Consider the following 19,391-nt stretch of genomic DNA (forward strand, 5'->3'; position numbering starts at 1 on the left):
TTCCCCCTTTACAGTCCCAAGGCACTTGAGTTGTACCTATTTAAGGGTATTTATTATCTTCTTCGTTGAGGCTGAAACCAAATTATTGAGAGAGGTAATGTTTACAAAATCTATGGTGCATCGTAGATGCTCAAACCGGTATCTCCTGCTATTATTATTACTATTTATGTCTTCTCGCCTATGTCAGACTCAGCTCCTTAACCAGAGGCTCTGATGTCTGATTCATCTTTGTAGTCGGCTCCGGGCCTGGAATTGAGTATTTCTTAGAGTTAACGCATGCCCCGGTAATAAGGGGGCAGCGGGAGAAGGGGAACATTTCAAAGAAAAGGTGCCGTAACGGTGGGAGTGAGAAACTCCTAGAACCTGGGTGGGAGCCAGAATCTTGCACAGAAGTCCTTTACTCCATCCGTACCGAAAACTAGCGAAGCCTGGACTGATTCACAGCGACGCAGGTGGAGCACCCCCCAAGCGGTATTGAGATGAAGTAGACGCCTCCGTCACTTCACTCCTCCCACTCCATTTGATCCGGAAAGGAAGGAGGGACTATGCCCCGCGCGGCGATCTGGGATAGCTGCGCACGCGCAGCTTCCGGCGCCGTGTCTCGGGAATTATTTGACGCCGCGGCTTCAGACCCGCAGAAGTCTCTGATCAGGCGCGCCGCGCACGCGCGGTGGTTCACTCGATTCGGGGAGTTATTTGACGCTGCCGCCCCTGGCAGTCGGAAGTTGCCAGAGCGGAGCCCAGCCGGCCGGCCCGACCGGCCTTCGTCGTCCCCCGGCGCCCTCGGAGAGTCGCTGACGGGTGGACGGACCGACCGCCTGAGAATAGCCGGCCTGGGCAGCAAAAGCGCCGGCACTATGGCGCGGGTAGCGTGAGGCGGAAGGCCGAGCGCGGCCGGCGGCGGCGGCGGCGGCGCCCGCCCCAGCGATGCGGGCCCCGCCCGTCGCCTCAGGTAACCGGAGGGCCCTCCCCGTCGCGGCCGGACCCTCCCCTCTCCTCCCCTCCGGGCGGTCCCGAAATGACCAAATCCCTGCCTTCGGAACCACGACTCTGCCTTTCTCGGGGGACCCGCGGGGTCCGGCAGAGCCCGGACCTGACTCCGGGTTGGGGGCTGGGAGTCGGCGGCTTCTATCGGGTCTGTTCAGACTCGGTCTAGCCCTTGGGAGCTGCCTGGGCCGGGCGATGCGCTCTCCTGGCAACCTGGGGGAGGGGGCGGGTCAGGAGCGAAGCTAGACAACTCCCGCGAGGAATTTGGTCCAGCAGAAGGGTCGCTTGAGTTGCTGCCGCCCGGTGGGGATGATGCTACCCATTGCACAATGACAGCCGGGTGAGGAAGAGTTAATAACGAGGATAAACAGCTAACCCTTGTTAAGCGCTCACTATACGCCAGGCATTGTGCCAGGCCATTACATTCACCACATCTAACTTCACAGCAAGCTTGTAAGGTAGGATGGTTATCCCCATTTTACTGACGATGCAACTGAGGCTCTGAATGGTTTGGTGACTTACTTTCCCAAGGTCACATAGCTGGTAATTTGGACTCAGGCAGCCTGACTCCAGTTTGAAGTTCTTAACAATTAGGTCAGTGGCTCTCCAACTTTGCTGCACGTTGAAGTCACCTGGGGCCACTTTCAAAGATTCCCGAACCTTAGGCAGCACACCCAGACTGATTAAATCCGAATGTTTGGGGGGGGGGGGGGAAGGAGAGGGGAGCCAAACCAGTATTTTTTAAGGAGACCCATGTGATTCCAGTGTGTAGCAAACTTTGGGAACTGCTGGGGTGGGTAGTCCTGTATCTCAGAGGACGTTTCAGTGTGCCTCCAGTTTAAGTGTGTAGGAGAATCATCTGGGAGTTTGTTAAAAATGCAAGTTGCACTTGCAAAGATGGTATCTTTAGGCCCATTGACTACTCCACTTTGTGAAAACCACTTGGATGAAGAGTAACTTTGTCTACAGGATTTCTGAGTTGATGTACCTTTACAGTGTATACATCTAATGTAAAACTGTTAGTTTGCAGTTTTCCTGGATGTACAGTACTCATGGGTCTAATGTCTTTAACTTCTGGGTCATCTTTGCATATGCTCTTCTTCTGCCTAGGCTATCCTCCATGCTTTGTCTCCACTCCACTCAAATGCACACAGTTCTGCTCTCTCTTACACATGTGCACAGAGCTTTTTCTTCCAGTCTCTGGCTGCCTAACTCCCCATATGCCCTTTAGGATGCCTGTGTTTGTGACACTCAACCACCCTGGGTCGTTCTTATGTGCTCTTTAGCATCATCATAATGGAATTTACTAATTCTTTTTCTGTGTTGCATTTCTGTCTCTTCTGGATTATGAACAACTTGAACTATATTATCTCTCTTCCTTCCAGTGTTTTGATACAGACTTACACTGGTTTTAGAGATTGGCATGTTTGAGTCTATTCTATGACATAGACTTCACGCTGCAAACAGATTCTTCTCTATTTCCATTTTTGCAAAAGGTGTTTGGTAGTTCTTAGCCTATAGAGTTTTGTTCTTTTTGACCTGCTCCGTTTCCGACCTGGGCCGGTTCACCCCTCCTTAGGCAACCTGGTGGTCCCCCGCTCCCGGGAGGTCACCATATTGATGCCGAACTTAGTGCGGACACCCGATCGGCATAGCGCACTACAGCCCAGAACTCCTGGGCTCAAGCGATCCTCCTGCCTCAGCCTCCCGAGTAGCTGGGACTACAGGCGCGCGCCACCGCGCCTGGCTAGAGTTTTGTTCCTTTTTTTTTTTTTTTTTTAAGATCATTTATGTATTTATTTGACAGAGAGAGAGAGATCACAAGTAGGCAGAGAGGCAGGCAGAGAGAGAGAGGGGGAAGCAGGCTCCCTGCTGAGCAGAGAGCCCGATGTGGGACTCGATCCCAGGACCCTGAGATCATGACCTGAGCCGAAGGCAGCGGCTTAACCCACTGAGCCACCCAGGCGCCCCAGAGTTTTGTTCTTTTTGATTAGAAACACTCTAATTAGGGTCATTAATTTACCATCTAGCGGTTGGACAAACACATTGAGTTCTTACACTGGCATGGCACTATGTAGGATGATATGGAATTAGCATTGGTCAATTTTTTTAGATCTGATTTTATCATAATCAGATATGATCAGTTCTGCAGTGGAGACCTTTAATTGTCCTTAGGCCTTTGCATATGTTCCCTACCTCGTTGTCCAAAATAGTGTGTAGTTTGTCATTTACTAAATGTTGGTATTACCTCATTGGTACTCGGTAAATGCTAGTAGACGGAATTGGCTGTCGGTAGTAGTTCATGCTGTTCACTAGGAGAGATGATATAAGTACTTAATGAAGATGAAAACCTTGATGTCAGAGGATTTGACAAACTTAGTATGTATTTATTTTAGAATGCCTGAACTGCTATTGCCCAGCATATTTACTGATTTTAAAGAAAGGCAGGCCAGTAATTCAGATTGTGTTTGTTCTTGGCTAGTCTTCGAACCACTTAAAGTTTATAAAAGGGAATGAGTGAATATGTGTGTGAAGGTCATTATGAAGAGGTTTTTGGACAATAAAGATTTTTTTATAGCACTTAAATATGGTGAAGTAGGGGCGTCTGGCTGGTTCAGTGGATTAAGCCTCTGCCTTCAGCTCAGGTCATGATTTCAGGGTGCTGGGATGGAGCCCTGAATCGGGCTCTCTGCTCAGCGGGGAGCCTGCTTTCCCCTCTCTCTCTGCCTGCTTCTCTGCCTACTTGTGATCTCTTTCTCTCTGTCAAATAAATAAATAAAATCTTAAAAAAATATGGTGAGGTATGTGGACTAAAAAAATATGTACATTTTATATAAAGACTTTATCAGATAAGGGTTGTTATAGAAAGATTCTCTTGTTTCCATTTTGGACTGTTATGTCAATTTTTAGGCTAAAGCTAATAGAGAAACTGATGGGACAATTCTTGTTAAATTCAGATACTCAAGAAACTTGCCCTTGTTTCTCTCTGATCAGATATGAGCAGAGTATCCAGTTCTGGCCTCAGCACATGGAAGAAACTCAATCTTTAAGCCTGAGGTTTTACTCTGTAATTGATATCCAGAGTAAAGGTGAAATATTTCACGTGTTCATTAAAGACCAAAAGTGGCTGCAATCAAGATAGCCTGAGACTTAGAAATGGATTCTTTTTAACTTGAGATACTCATCAGTGTTAGCAGATGTGTTTTCTGACATGTGTAAAGACCTTTTTAGGATAGAATACATGATTTCTTTTAGTACAAGATGATTAAAGTTTTAGAATTAAAGTACATGGAGTTTAATTCTAACTTTTTAGACATGAAGAAAGTAGGTAGTTTGCCCAAGATTACATGGTTAGGTTCTAGTACATCAGGCTAGAAAGCAGGTTCCTTCCTCTGTACGCAGAATTTCCTTCCACCTCCATACCCCACGTGAGAGGATGTCTTGTTTGTTATTTTGTGTGTGTGTGTGTGTGTGTGTGTGTGTGTGTTTTGGGGTGGGGGAAATGACAGAGTAGTCTATGTTTGAGATATTCAATTAGATGTATAGTGAATGCTTGTTATGTGACATGTACTTTATATCCTGAGAATACCAAAATAAATAAGACATAGGCTCTATCCTCAAGGAGTCTATAGTCTAGTTAGAGTTGTAATAAAAATAGAAGTGTAGTATCTAAGGCAGCTCTGCTGGATAGAATTTTCTGTAGTGATGGAATTATTCTATCTCTGCACTGTCCAGTATGGTAGCCCCTAGCCACATGTGAGTACTCAGCACTGGAAATGTGACTAGTGTAAATGAGGAACTGAATTTGTAATTTAAATGTAAGTAGTTACATGTGGAAATGGCTACTGTATTAGACAGAGCAGGTCTGAGACATAAAGGATGAAAAGTGTGGGTGCTGGTTGGGGGCAAGCAGGGTGTTCATAGTATTCATGCCTTTTTTTTTTTTTTTTTTTCCGAACAGACTAGCAAAAACTACCTGTTACCCTTTTAGGGAGGAATACAGGCACAACCTGTATTTCTTTCTTGTGATTCAGGTGTCTGATAGGATCCCCAACAGAATCTGGTATATAGGTGAACACATTCCTTTCTGATGAAACTTGATAGATATTTGCCTTGTAGAGTCAATGGGACTACAACAGAAATGTGAACTATAACTCTTCTGTCTCTTATACGGGTGACCTTGAGAGCAATTTGTGCTTGAAAATCCAGCATGGTTCATTTATTTACTCAGTATTTTGGCACCCTGTACCCTATTTTTCCTAAGAAAAACAAGGCCTGCCTGATAGTGTGTACTTTGCCTTTGTACATCTTAAAGTATGTTGACTTATGTCACTTTATTTGATCCTTCCCCCAAGTTACTGTAGGTACTTCAGGTGTTCTCCCTATTTTGGAGGTGAGGAAACTGACAAAGAAATGCCAGGTGACTTGTCCAAGGTCATAATGGTGAGGTATGGAGTCAGAACAAAAGGGAAGAGCATTGGACTTTGGAGCAAAAGATGGAGTTTCTTGTCCCAGCTTTACTCTCTCTTAATATGGCTCTGAGCAAGTTATAGCCTTTTTTGTTTCCTCACCTACTGTCTAATACATCTGTTTTACTGAACTTTCTAAGCTTGTTATTGGAATAAAATGAAATAACGTGGAAGTTCTTTCAAAATGATCAGTTTTTACAAAGGCACATTGTTATCAAGCAAGATCTCTAGTAGTTTTTCTCTTGTTTAATGCTGACTTCAAAACTCATCATGTCAGTTAATCATGTTAAATACTACAGTACTCTGGTGTCATGGATTTTCTCTTGACTTCCTCCCTGTGAAACCTTCCCTTGGGCAGCCATCGTGTCCTGTTTATATCTGCGTACCTATCCTAGGACAATACCTGACACATAACAGGGGTTTAATAAATGTTTCATGAAATAACTGATGTCGATTTACTTTATGAAGTCTTAAAAAATTGTTCTCTGTAATTAGACTTGAAGTTTCTTGGGAGCAGGGATCTTATTTATTCACTGTTATTCTTCCCTGTGCATGGTGTATAGAAGGCATGCAATAAATACTGGTTGAGTCAGTTGATGTAATTAATGTCAGACTGTGGTTTCAGTGCATCTGCCACTACCACTGTATTGATCATTTTGGTAATCTGTCAGTTAGACCAAACCTTCATGTTCCTTTGTGGTAGTACCTACAAACGTTAAGCTGTTACCAGCACACAATCACCTGATAGTAGAAACCTCCAGGGAGATTACCTAGAAAATGGGATACATATAGAGTTAGGAAGAAGTTAAGTGATCTGCAGGGGTGCGTTGTCATCATCTTCTCCTTCCTCCTGTCGTATTTACTTTTGGAGACTTCTCTGCTAGTAGCTCAGGGTGATAGCTGACTGAGCCTATCTAGGGAGGAGACCCAGGATCCTTAATTTAGCAGTCAGAGTCCTTAATTACCTAACTTCAGTTTTGTCTTCATTTCTCACTGCAGTGCCCAGTCCTCCCTGCCTCGTCCCCATCCTTCCCTCCCTCCCCCTCAATAGATTAGCTACACTAGAGTTTACTTTTCTATTGTCCCTCAGCCTGTCTTGGATACTTACACCAAATTCTAGTTCCTACTGTATCATTTCTATGATAAAGTTAATATTCTCTCATTCTCTGCCCCAGGTTTTTTTTTTTTTTTTTTGAAGATTTTATTTATTTATTTGACAGAGATCACAAGTAGGCAGAGAGGCAGGCGGGGTGGGGGGGTAGGCAGGTTCCGGGACCCGGAGATCATGACTTGAGCCGAAGGCAGAGGCTTAACCCACTGAGGCACCCAGGCGCCCACTGCCCGAGTTTTTATTAAATTAATTATAAGTCTCCAATCCTAGCATTTGTACTCTTTCAAAATTGGTCACTGTTTATCTTTGAAATCTCATCCCTTCTACATACAACTTTCTTTCTTGCTGCTCTAGGTTTTTAGTTTAGGTTTTTTAGGTGCTTTTTTTGCTACTTGAAGCAAATACCCTTCCTCATATATTTTTCTTTTCTACCTGCCTCTTTTTACTCTCACCCTTATTCACTTAATTTTCTTATCTCTTAAAATTGCAACCTTCCTTCACTACCCTATTCGTTCTTCCCCGATCTTATCCTGTTGTTTTCCAGCTCAGCCCTTCTTTCAATCAAAAGTAATCAGTCCTCTAAACTTCTACAGTGTCTTGCCTATAGCTTACCACAATAGGTTTAGTTAATATTCATCATCTCCAGTAGATACAATAAAAAGAAAAAAATATTTTCCTTATAATGAGAACTCTGAGGATCTGCTCTCCTAACAGCTTTCCTGTATGTCATTCAACAGTGTTAACTATAGTCATCACATAGTACATTATATTCTTAGTGCTTATTTATCTTGTAACTGGAAGTTTGTACATTTTGACCACCTTCCTCCAATTTCCCCTCCCCAAAGCGCCCGTCACTGGTAAACACAAATCTGATCCCTTTTTCTATGATTTTGGTGGGGTACTTTTGTTTATTTTTAAGATGCCACTTTTAAGTGAGATCATATAGTATTTGTCTTTCTCTGTCTAGCTTCACCTAGCATAATGCCTTCAGGGCCCATCCATGTTGTTGCAAATGGTAGAATTTTCTTGTTTCTTTATGGCTAAATAATGTTACATTACACACACACACACACACACACACACACCCCAACTTCTTTATCCGTTCATCCATCAGTGGGCACTTTGGTTGTTTCCATGTATTAACATTGCTGTGAACATGGGGGTGCAGGTATCTTTTTTGAATTAGCATTTTCATTTCCTTTGGATATATTCCCAGAAGTGGAATTGCTGGATCATATGTTAGTTCTTTTTTAATTTTTTGAGGGTGTTTCGTACCTTTTTTTCTGCAGTGGTTGTAGCAGTTTACAATCCCACCAACAGTGTACAAGGGTCCCCTTTTCTCCACATCCATGCCAGCATTTATTATGTCTTTTTGATGATGGCCATTTTAACAGGCATGACGTAATATCCTATTTTGGTTTCAATTTGCATTTCCCTAATGACTAATGATGTTGAGTACCTTTTCGTGTAACTGCTGTCCATTCATATATAGTCTTAGGAAAAATGTCTGTTCAGATCCTTTGCCCATTTTTAATTGGATTATTTGGGGTTATTTTTTTATTGAGTTGTATGAGTTCTTTGTGTTTTGGATATTAACCCCTTATCACATATGGTTTGCAAGTATTTTTCCCCACTCAGTACGTTGTCTTTTTGCTTTGTTGATGGTTTCTTTTGCTGTGCAGAAGCTTCTCAGTTCCATGTAGTTCCACTTATTTTTCATTTTGTTACTTGTGCTTTAGATGTGATTTCCAAAAAAATCCATTACCAAAACCCATGTCAAGGAGCCTTTTTTCTATATTTTCTTCTAGGAGTTTCATGTCTTACAATTAAGTCTTTAATCCATTTTGAGTTAGTCTTGGTGAATGGTGTAAGGTAGGGGTTGTTTCAGTTTTTTTTCACATCTGAATATCCAACTTACCCAGCACCACTTATTGAAGAGATTTTCTTTTCTCATATATTTGACATTTTGAAATAAGGACTATAGAAGTGTATATGTAGTTCTTGTGATTGTGTTCCTGACAGCAGTGTGGGGTATCAGCAGCGCAGATACCACCAAGTGGCATAGCCTTTGGTGATGTGATTTTTCTGAAACGCTCAACAATTTTTTTTAAACAATTCTTGGTATGGTAAGGTTCTAAACATAGAAGGTCCAGTCTTTTCGCAGTTTACACGATTAATTGCACTACTGGAAAATTCAGTGTATATTAAACTACCACAAAATATTTTATATTTTTGTATAAAATGGAGTTGCATTTCTCGGCTTAGATAGTTAAGGACAGAATGATACTTTGGCGGACATTTGATAGTCATGTGAAAAGTGGCGTAGTTGTTCATTGTAATTGTTCACTGTCTCCTGGATTGCAGGATGTCTAGATTTCCTGCCTCTGCCCATAAATACCAGTAGCACACACCAGTCATTGTGTTAACCAGAAGTGCGCGTCATATTTCCAAAATGGCCGCTAGGAGGCAGTTCTTTTGTATTGAAAACCATTGACTTAAATTCTTGAGTGTGTCTTAGTGGCCTAATTAATTTCCTAACCCTAACCCTAATTACCTGCTAATCAGAATTGAAGTTTTTTTTTTTTCAGAATTGAGTTTTATCACTCATTTTGCTAGTTTAATAGGTACAAAACAATGTCTTTGTTGCTTTGCTTTGTTTTTTTAATTTGTTTCCAATGTTTATTTTCTCTTGTTTTATTTAATTTACCTGTAATTATAATCACACTTTTGTCTTAATACTTTTTGTTTATATGTATTTTTTTAATTTAGCATGTTTTTTCTGTTGTATACATTTTAATAGTTCAACTTTTTCACTGTATCTTTTCTATACCTTCCTACATGTTTCAGTTTCTTAAAGTCTTTAAGAATTTAAGAGCTAGGGGCACCTGGGTGGCTCAGTAGGTTAAAGCCTCTGCTTTTGGCTCAGGTCATGATCCCAGGGTCCTGGGATGGAGCCCCACATCGGGCTGTCTGCTCAGCGGGGAGCCTGTTTCCCCCCTCTCTCTCTGCCTGCCTCTTTGCCTGCTTGTGATCTCTGTCAAATAAATAAATAAAATTTTTTTTAAAAAATTTAAAAAAAAAGAATTTAAGAGCTATTATACCTGTTTTGATTGGTCTTTCACAGTGTTGTTGTTAAAGAATAATACTTCTGTCTTTTTCAGAATTAGGAGGGATAGCAGCTATTTCTTAAAAATGCTTATTCCCAGGCCCCAATGCAGACCTATACAGAATTTCAGTTTCTAGTGATATAGGACCTGGAGATACGCAGCAGCAGCACCACCACCACTCCTGCCCTGCCCCTCCATGATTCTTACATGTGCAGTGGAGTTTGAAAGCTAGCTTGTCTTTTTTTTTTTTTTTTTGCCTTAAAACATTTTTTTTCTGCCAATAGTGCGTTGTCTGGAATGCAAGCTAAATAGTAATTAAATATTCTTTAGATATTTGGAAACCATCTACCTACCACTTAAAAAATTAATAGTGTGGGGGCACCTAGGTGGCTCTGTTGGTTGAACATCTGCCTTTAGCTCAGGCCATGATCCTGGAGTCCTGGGATCCAACCCTGACTCCCTGCTCAGTAGGGAGTCTGCTTCTCCCTCTGACCCTCCTCTCTCTCGTGCTCTCACTCTCTCTCTCAAATAAAATCTTAAAAAAACCTAAAACTAATAACATAAAACAAATGGACATTTCCCAATTTTATTTGTGTATGACATGCAGAATTTTGGACATACCTCAGTGGAATAAAGGGAACTTTCTAATGTCTTCTGGTTTCCCACTGGTAAACCTTAACATTCTGAAACATTTATTTAGTATCTGTTGCATGCTAGGAACTACTCAAAGATTTAGGAAGTGAGGTTTTCACTCAGAAAAGGTTGACACTATTGTGGTAAATATACCTTTACATGGTTAACAAATAAATTAATGTGAAGCTTGATATGACCAGCATGTAATAGGCACATGGAGGAGGAGTGATTCGAGGAATGTAAAAAAACCTTACCAAAGGGAGGACATTTGTGCTGTTACTCGAAGGAGTATTATTTCATAAAGTGAATCAGGGTGGGGCGTGGCAGTGTAGTCAGTGGGAATAGCTTGAGCAGTAATACAGGGTATGAAAAATCTTGAGTTTGAGTGATCCATTAGTAAGGATTACTCAGTATCACTATGGATCACTAAGGATCCATCAGTAAAGGATCAGTGATCCTTTGTGGCCACAGTTGGGCGGAAGGGTATGTGTGGGAAAGTGTCAGTAGAAGATGAGGCTGGGAAGGTAGAATAAGCAATTTCAGTTAGATTCCTAGCAAGGTTTTGTTTATTTTTTTAATTGTATAAAATTATCTTAAATTTTACATAGAAGAATACATATATAATAATTTGGTCTGAGAACAGTCAATAAATTTTTTAAAAAGAATGGGGAGGTTGGGGGCCTTCTTTTTCAGATCTTAAGACATTCTATAAAGCCACTGAATTTAAATCATTATGGTATTGGCATAGGAATAGATAAATAGTTGAATAGAACAGATTCATAAGTAGATTCCTATATAAATGAGGATTCAGTATATGACAAATTGGTGTTTCAGTTTGGTGGGAAGGATGTATTTTTAATAGATGATGATGGCACAACTGACTGTACATTTATAAGAAAATAAATTGCACCTTTCCTATACCATTTACGGAAGTAAATTCCAGATGAATATAAAACTTAAGTGTGAAGAAATAAGCAACTGTTTTGCAGGAAGTCTAGGAGACTACATATACACTTTAGGGTTACATTTTCACACTTTTGGACCTAGTCCTATAATAAATGTATTTTATACTGTGACCCAGAAATATGCATTTATGAAAAGTGAAACAAGTTTCACAGTATATTGGCTTTACTATGTCTGATGCCTTTATTGTGTATCTTATTCCAGGTAATTAAAAACAGAAGTGTTACCCATTACATTTATTTCATGACCCACAGTTTGAAAAACACTGACAGAGGAGATGGGAGGCAGAAACTACCTAAGCCAGACTCAAGCTATGAAATTTAAATATGTGACCAGGAGGCGCGTGGGTGGCTCAGTGGGTTAAATAAAGCCTTTGCCTTCGGCTCCGGTCATGATCTCAGGGTCCTGGGAAGCCACACATCGGGGCTCTCTGCTTCCTCCTCTCTCTCTGCCTGCCTCTCTGCCTACTTGTGATCTCTCTCTGTCAAGTAAATAAATAAAATCTTTAAAAAAAAAAAAAAGATTTTATTTATTTATTTGACAGACAGAGATCACAAGTAGGCAGAGAGGCAGGCAGAGAGAGAGGAGGAAGCAGGCTCCCCGCTGAGCAGAGAGCCCGATGTGGGGCTCGATCCCGGAACCCTGGGATCATGACCCGAGTGGAAGGCAGAGGCTTTAACCCACTGAGCCACCCAGGCGCCCCAATAAATCAAATCTTAAATAAAAAGTAAATATGTGACTAGAACAATGAAATTTCACCTCATACCTATCCAATTGGCTAAGAAAGAAAGAAAAAAAGCAAACAATTCCTGGCAGGAGATGGAGAGTGAGAGGAGGGAAGGGCTCCCATCCATTCCAAATGTAGATGGAAGTTGTTACAGCCTTTTTTTGGGAAGCAATCTGGCAAGACCCTTAACATTAAAAACAAATGCCCTTTGATCCAATAGTTTCATTCTTGGGAACTTGTCCCATAGAAATTGAAAGGCCAGTGTTTATATGAATAAGTATGTTTATTGCATCATTTCCTGGTGATAAAAAAGTGGGAAATGAAGTAAATACACATGTTGGGAGACTGGTTGAATAAGTTATACCACACCCATGTTGTGGAATGTTACACAGTCATTAAAAAGAATGTATTATTAGCTGGAAGGGTGTTCATGAGGCATTGTTGAATGGGGAAAAAAAAAGATACAGAGAAGTGTACAATGCCTATCTATGCAAGTATGTAAAATTATTTTAATATGATTGAGTTAGGGTAGAGGAAACATTAGGTTGTCAACATGGATTATCTCTAGGGAAGTGAACTATTTGGATAGGACATGAAGCCAAATAAAATGAAAAAGGTAAAAAAACTACACTGAAACAAAACAAAAGTCCTCGTGGTATAATATTCTTGTGCATTTACGTATGAGACTATGTCTAGCGTTTATATGTATATTATACTGTGTATGCACTGCATGTATATGTACTTGTATATATGTTGACTAGAAGAGGTGAGAAAAAATGTATGGCATAGGAATATAAGTTGTCATCTAATAGGGACAGCTCCCTCAGAACTTTTCCTTTTTCCCCTTCCCTTATTTTGGGAGGGGTGGGGAAGGCACCAGAATATCCTTGGGGGAATTCCTTATAAACCCAAGGAAACTGAGCTAATCTTAATAGTCGAATCCACCCTTCCTTCAGATGGTAGGTATCTTGTTAGATGCTGGTTCAGCTCTCTTGCCTTCCCATTTTCAGGGCCTTTTCGTCCAGAGGAGGACATCAGATCTCAGAGGGTATGGAAAGGTACAGGGCCCAGAGTCCATCAGATTCCCAGAGAAGCTGAGAAGATTGAGTATGGTTGGGGATAGGAGGTATGAAAGAGAGGAAGGGAACATGGTGGGTTCCTCTGTATGGAAATGAGAAAGAAAGGTAGTTTGGGACCAGTCTGTGAATGACTTTGACTTTCATGCGAAGGAGTTTCATCTTCATTCTTCAGGCCTATAATTTTCAAATGTCATATCCTCATGAAAAATACTGATACTTGTTGAGCTGGAATGAGGTTTTTAAAGATAAAATTGAACAATGCTAGTCTTGCCCAGTATGAAGGAAAATTAGCTTTAAAGGATAGAACTTTTTAAAGATTAAGTGTACCCATTTATTTTGCTTAAACTCTGCTGGCTGGGCATACAGATTTCAGAACAAGTAGAAGGTGGAAGTTAGCAGAGATTAATTGGAAAGAGCTTAACCATCCTTGATTCTCTTCATGTTTATGATTGTAACATTTACATTGTATTCATACAGCTATGTTTTCTGTGGCTGAAAGTTTTTCATTTTCACGATAGAGATCATTTCATGAGACTATACAGCACAGGGAGAAGCAGTACATGCACAGAAAATGTATAGGATAGGGAGAAGGTAGTACATGCCACGATCAAGAGAATGGTCCCTGGAACCCAACAGATAGGGATTGAAACCGAGCTCCACCATGTTACAGCTCTGAAGCCTCAGGTAAGCAGCAAACCTCTCCCTGTCTCAGCTTTTTCATCTGTGAAATAGAGATAACATTCATTAATATTCATTGAGTTGGTTTTTTTCCAAGATATGTTTTATCTTTAGGGGGAGAGAGAGCATGCGCATATGTACCCACACACCCACGACCCCCCCCCACACCCACACACACACACAAGTGTGGGGAGGGGCAGAAGGAGAAGGAGAGAGAGAATCACAAGTGGACTCCCTGCTGATTGTGGAGCCTCATGTGGGGCTGGATCCCACGACCCGAGCTGAAACTAAGAGTTGGGGGATGCTCGGGTGACTGAGCCACCCAGGCACCCCTGTTCATTGAGCTGTTTTGGTGATTGCATGAGTGGCGTGTAGTAAATGCTCAGTGAGTCGAGCTCTTAATATATTTTCTGAAGAACACTATGACTTCCGGGTGTCCCATTACTAGAAATTTGTGTGTCACTCCTGCAGGGAATGAAATATTCACAAAGAATTTTATGTTTGATTTCAGGACATCGGTGGGAAATTGGAGGGGTATGTTTCTAGTATGTAATAGGTACTTGGATATTATTGACTGAACTCTTTCCTTTGTGTTCCTTTCTAGTTAGGGCACTTCATTCTGTATCTTTTTCTCTCCTGGAACATAGAATGAGGAGGTCTCCCTCTTGTTATGAGAACCAGATCAGATCATTTTATCCCCCTGCACAGTGGTATCTGTCCCAGTTCCATTCCAGGGTTTCTGAGGCTCTTTTGGGGAGGTGCTCAGACAGCTGCTTCCCACGGTCTGCCTTTCTACCTGATCTTGCTGTGAGGCTGTTCCAGGACATTTTCAAAACATTTAGATGTGTTTTTTTTCTGTCTGCTTGGTAGTGTGTTTGTAGCTGCTTTATCTTACCATGTAGGGAAAATCTATGTTTTATTGATTTCTATTAATTTGCAGGAGTGTAATTTAACAGAAATTTTTTTTGTCTTTTCAGGTGCCATTTGGATAGTCCTTTAGCGGCACGATGTACTCTGAGTGGAGGTCACTGCATTTGGTGATTCAGAATGATCAGGGCCACACGAGTGTGCTGCACAGCTATCCAGAGAGCGTTGGGCGAGAGGTGGCAAATGCAGTGGTCCATCCCCTTGGGCAGGCTTTAGGTACCCCTTCAGTGGCTGGTAGTGAGAGTTTGTTAAAAACTGACAAAGAAGTAAGTGTTTCTTCATTTCATTCTACTGTGTGAAAACAGAATTTTGTTACTGAAGAATTTATTTGACATTGTCCTTTTAATGGGTTTCTGTCCAATGTAGTACAACTTACTTAATTTTGACCTTTGGGCTGAGGGTTGGGGCTGAGAGTTCATGGGGGTCAAGGAATAGGTTGTACTGTTGTGCTGCTAGCCCCTTACTAGCCAGGCCCAATTCTCCACTTGAGCTGTGTACCCGAGACAGAGGCTTAAGTGTCGGGCCCTTTCCCCTAAGCTCTGGGCCCAGTCTTCAGATTTTTATTCAGAGGTGTGTTTGGAAGGTCTTCACTGCTCCTCCCATATGGCCTCTCACTGAAGGCCTGTCTTGTGTCAAGTTTTCAGGCTACACATACACACTGAACTTGAGGACCTCATGTGTCTCCATGTCTGCCTACCCTTACCTATCTCACAGGTTTAAAGGTGCTGCAGAGCAGCTAAGCCCATATGGCTGTGAGTCCAAGTGGTTGGAATGGGGGTTGTGTTTGTTTTCTCTAAAGATAAGAGCTCTCAGAGTGGCTTGGTCTGAAGGTGGTCCTCTATTCTTGGGTTCAAGTGACTGGGCTGAAGTGAAGTTTTAAGGGTCAGATCATGAAGGGACCCTGAAAATGGAGGGATACAGGAACTTGCTAGTGTGATGTCTGGCTAAGATACGGGATTAGAACTTTAACTTTGTGCTTGAGGAAGTTTATACAACCTTCAGACTTTGGGTTAGCTTATTTTCCAGACCCACTTTTTCTCCCCCTTACTTTTTTATTTCTTTCTGATGAAGGAGAGATTAGACTTAATCTAGTTAGAAGACTGGATACAAGACCAAAGCTTATAGCTCTAAAGGCAATTTATTTACCCTCTGCAGGCCATGGGTTCCTGGAGGATGAAGCCCCTCAGTCTGAGGAGCATTTTTCTCTCTTCAGAGTACTTTAGCAGAGACTTACTCTAAGGACCAGCGCTTGCCCTGGTGCACTCTCCTCTTGGTGGGTCTGTAATCTTCTCCTGGGAAGAGATGGCACATGAGTGGATAGAGGTGCTCTGGTGCAGCCCTTGTTTGTTGTCCTTCCTCACCCTTCAAAAGATACAAGAGAATAGTCCTTGAATCCACTGTCCTCTAGAATTATACAACTGAACTATTATGAAGGTATCACCAGAGATGTTTTCTCCTTTGTCGTTTCATCTGACAATTACAGACTTGCAGTCCCTTTTAAAATCCCTTCTTATGCGTGGTTCAGTTCCTCCTACCCTCCTATATTTGTCACAGCTTCACTGTGGTGTTAAAGCCTTTAAAGTTTATCACTGTTGTAGATAATACTGTATTTATTGTCTATGTTATATTGCTTTAACATGATTTTACTCTTAGTCGTTGTAGTTTTGAGCTTAAAATTTTCTCTACCTGTATTTATCTTGTTAGAGTCAACTTTTGTTTTAAACTCTTGAAGTCTTTTTGAATCCTAAATTTCTATATAACAAGTTAGCTTTCCATTTTAGCTTTGTGATAGCTACAGGTGGTTAGCCTGTAATCTGTTTTTCTCTCTTTTCCTAAGTAAAAATCTTGGCAGGACCTTTGGCATGCCACTGGGCACCTTCTTCAAAATGGTCTTGGTGCATTAACCCACTGTATTCTCTCATCTTATATTTCAGCAACTTAAAATCCAGTCATTTTACCTTCCTCTGGGCCATAGGTCTCCATCTTGTCAAAGAATATCCTGCATCTGACCACATTTCCTGATCCCCCTTAGCCAGTCAAGGCTATTGATGGGATATGGTGGGAGTAGCTTCAGATGTCTAGCCGGAAGATTAGGGTCCAAGTTTTCAGGTTTACCATTTCCAAACCAGTGACTTGGGCCAAACTGCTTAATCTTCCTAAGCATCAGTTTTCTTCATCTATAAAGTGAGGATAATTTAACCTCTCACACAGGGTTATTTTGGTGGTTAGATGATATTTATGAAAGTTGGTTTGTAAATTGCCAGGGTTATGCAATTGTCCACTGCCTTCATAGTAACCTTGTTAGTAAAGGAATGAAGCTTGACTGGCATGACTTGTTCTTTTTGAGTAGACTGGTTCCCAGTGATCATGCTTCCGTTTTACAAGTGCTCACTGATCATCTGCTTAGTAATTTGTTCCAGTTTCATCTGGAATTCACTGAAACTTTCCAGTCTACAGAATCTGGAATATTGTTTCATCCTCTCTTGCAAATTATGCTATTTGCCCTTTCTGCTTATATCATATTCATTCTTCATGACTGTGGGCAGTGGTTTGGTAGTCACAAGTTCTCTCAGCCTCTATGATGTGATGCACATGAGTCAAGGGCCTGGCACTCATTTAGTGCAGCTAAGTGCCTTGTTAAGATCTTACCAGCTTAAGTCCCTTCTCACTTGTGTGTGTTCTTACCTTCCCATGTTAATTATCTTCTTTGGCAGAAACAGTCACAGAATAAGAGTTGAGCAGGTCGTATTCTTTCCTGTTGCTTGTTAATGTTGCATGATCTAGAAATGGAATATGATTGAATTTATATGTATGATTTTCTAAATGACACATATACCTATATACAAATTAAAAGGAGAAATAAAGCTAAAATTTTCTGTGTTTCTATGCCTCCAGTCTCTAGAGAAAATCAAGATGGCCCATAATTGCTTTTTATTTCACATAACAATAATAATATCTAATGGGTAGTAGCCAACATGGGTTTAATATCTAGAAATAAATAACTTATTTTTTTCTTAAATATTTTGCTTAGGAAATGTTGTCTGAGTATTTTTTTCCATGGAAAGTGCATTCTTGAGAATAAATCTGATGATACAAAGTTGAGATGGATATACTGTCACTTGAGAGGTTTTTGGTAATAAAAGAGGTCAATATTTTAAATCAGTCTACTGAAATATAGTAGGGATGTGTGATAGTGCTGTATGTATATTTTCTTTTGTTTAGGTGAAATGGACGATGGAAGTAATTTGCTATGGACTGACCCTTCCACTGGATGGAGAGACTGTAAAATATTGTGTTGATGTATATACAGATTGGATTATGGCTTTAGTATTGCCGAAAGATTCTATTCCATTGCCAGTTATTAAAGAGCCTAATCTATATGTTCAAAGTATACTAAAACACCTGCAAAATCTTTTTGTACCGAGGTAAGCTATACCTGTCTGGCCTGTTATCAGGATCATAATAAAATATTCATAAACATTACTATTTTATATAAATAGCTGATTTCATTGTTAGTCTTTTGAAAAGTAACTTTCATTACTGTTCAAAGAATGTATTAATATGAATGATAAGAGAGATGGGCTTATAGCATGTTTACTAAGTGTTTTTAACAAGTGTATGTTCATTAAAGGCTTTTGGTTTCCTTTCTAAGATCTGATAGCTGTTAGATATTAAAATGTTATGACCCCTTTCCCCTCCATTCAAAAAACATACTTTTGCCTATCATATTTTTTTCTCCACTTAAGCTAAAGGCAGCTAAACCTTCTACCTTAAAATGAATCTTTCCTATGAGAGAATGAAGACATTGAAGTAAGCAGACTTGAAATTACTATGGGCAAATTTGTAGTAGACCAAAAGATTTTGTTAGCAGTTTGTTACTGATTTTTTTTCTCCTATCTTCTGAGACGATGACCTTAAATATCATAATATGGGATATGTACCTTATTTGGGCTTTAGATTTTTTTCCAGGGGCCCTTTGGTGCCTCAGTCAGTTAAGTGACAGTCTTCAGCTCAGGTCATGATCTCCGGGTCCTGGGATCAAGCCCCATGTCAGGCTGCCCACTATGGAGTCTGTTTCTCCCTTTCCCCTGCTTGTGCTCTCCCTCTCTTGCACTCTCTCTCTCTGTTTCAAATAAATAAATAATCTTAAAAAATTTTTTTTTCCAATTCTGAAAGATCATATGTCATTGTAAGAGTTTGGAAAATAGAAAATAATGGAGAAGAAAGCATTAATTAGTTTCTTATCCATTCATGAGGATTTCCTTTAAGAAAAACCTGTCTTTAGCTGTTTTTTAATGTCTTTGAAAGAGGCAAAGGGGCTTGCTTCCTTTTGGAAAAGTTCTTATTACAGCTTTTTCTTTATCAGATGGTGAGAGACTTTGAATCATCCCAAACCACTCTATAAATTTTTAACCTTTTAAATTTAGAAGGAAGATTACTTTGGAGGCCCTGGCTGGCTCAGTTTGTAGAGCATGCAACTCTTCATTTCAGGGTTGTGAGTTTGAGCCCTACAAGTGGTGTAGAGTTTACTTAAAAAATTGTTTTTTTTTAAACTATTTATTTCTTGAGTGAGAGAGATCACGAGTCGGGGGAGGGCTGGAAGGAGAGGGACAGGCCAACTCCCCACTGAACAGGAAGCCCAACTCAGGGCTGGATTCCAGGACCTCGGGATCGTGACCTGATCTGAAGGCAGATATTTAACTGACTGAG

The 19,391-nt window shown here is 40.8% G+C and overlaps 1 protein-coding gene across 7 annotated transcripts in view; it reads left to right on the top strand.

The window, feature by feature from the left end:
- Positions 1–696: 696 nt before the first annotated feature.
- Positions 697–19,391, top strand: part of RALGAPB (Ral GTPase activating protein non-catalytic subunit beta) — an 80,637-nt gene continuing 61,942 nt past the window's right edge. For 4 of the 7 annotated variants that reach the window (XM_045980635.1, XM_045980637.1, XM_045980636.1 and 1 more), the window contains exons 1-3: positions 697–952; positions 14,732–14,947; positions 17,904–18,106. In XM_045980635.1, the coding sequence (XP_045836591.1) occupies positions 14,762–14,947; positions 17,904–18,106 (389 nt within the window). In that variant the 5' untranslated portion in view covers positions 697–952; positions 14,732–14,761. The remainder of the gene's footprint in view (positions 953–14,731; positions 14,948–17,903; positions 18,107–19,391) is intronic. The other 3 variants (XM_045980639.1, XM_045980640.1, XM_045980641.1) reach the window with 1 other exon arrangement.

The sequence above is a fragment of the Meles meles genome, chromosome 16 (genome assembly GCF_922984935.1).
Source record: "Meles meles chromosome 16, mMelMel3.1 paternal haplotype, whole genome shotgun sequence".
NCBI classification, from domain to species: domain Eukaryota; kingdom Metazoa; phylum Chordata; class Mammalia; order Carnivora; family Mustelidae; genus Meles; species Meles meles.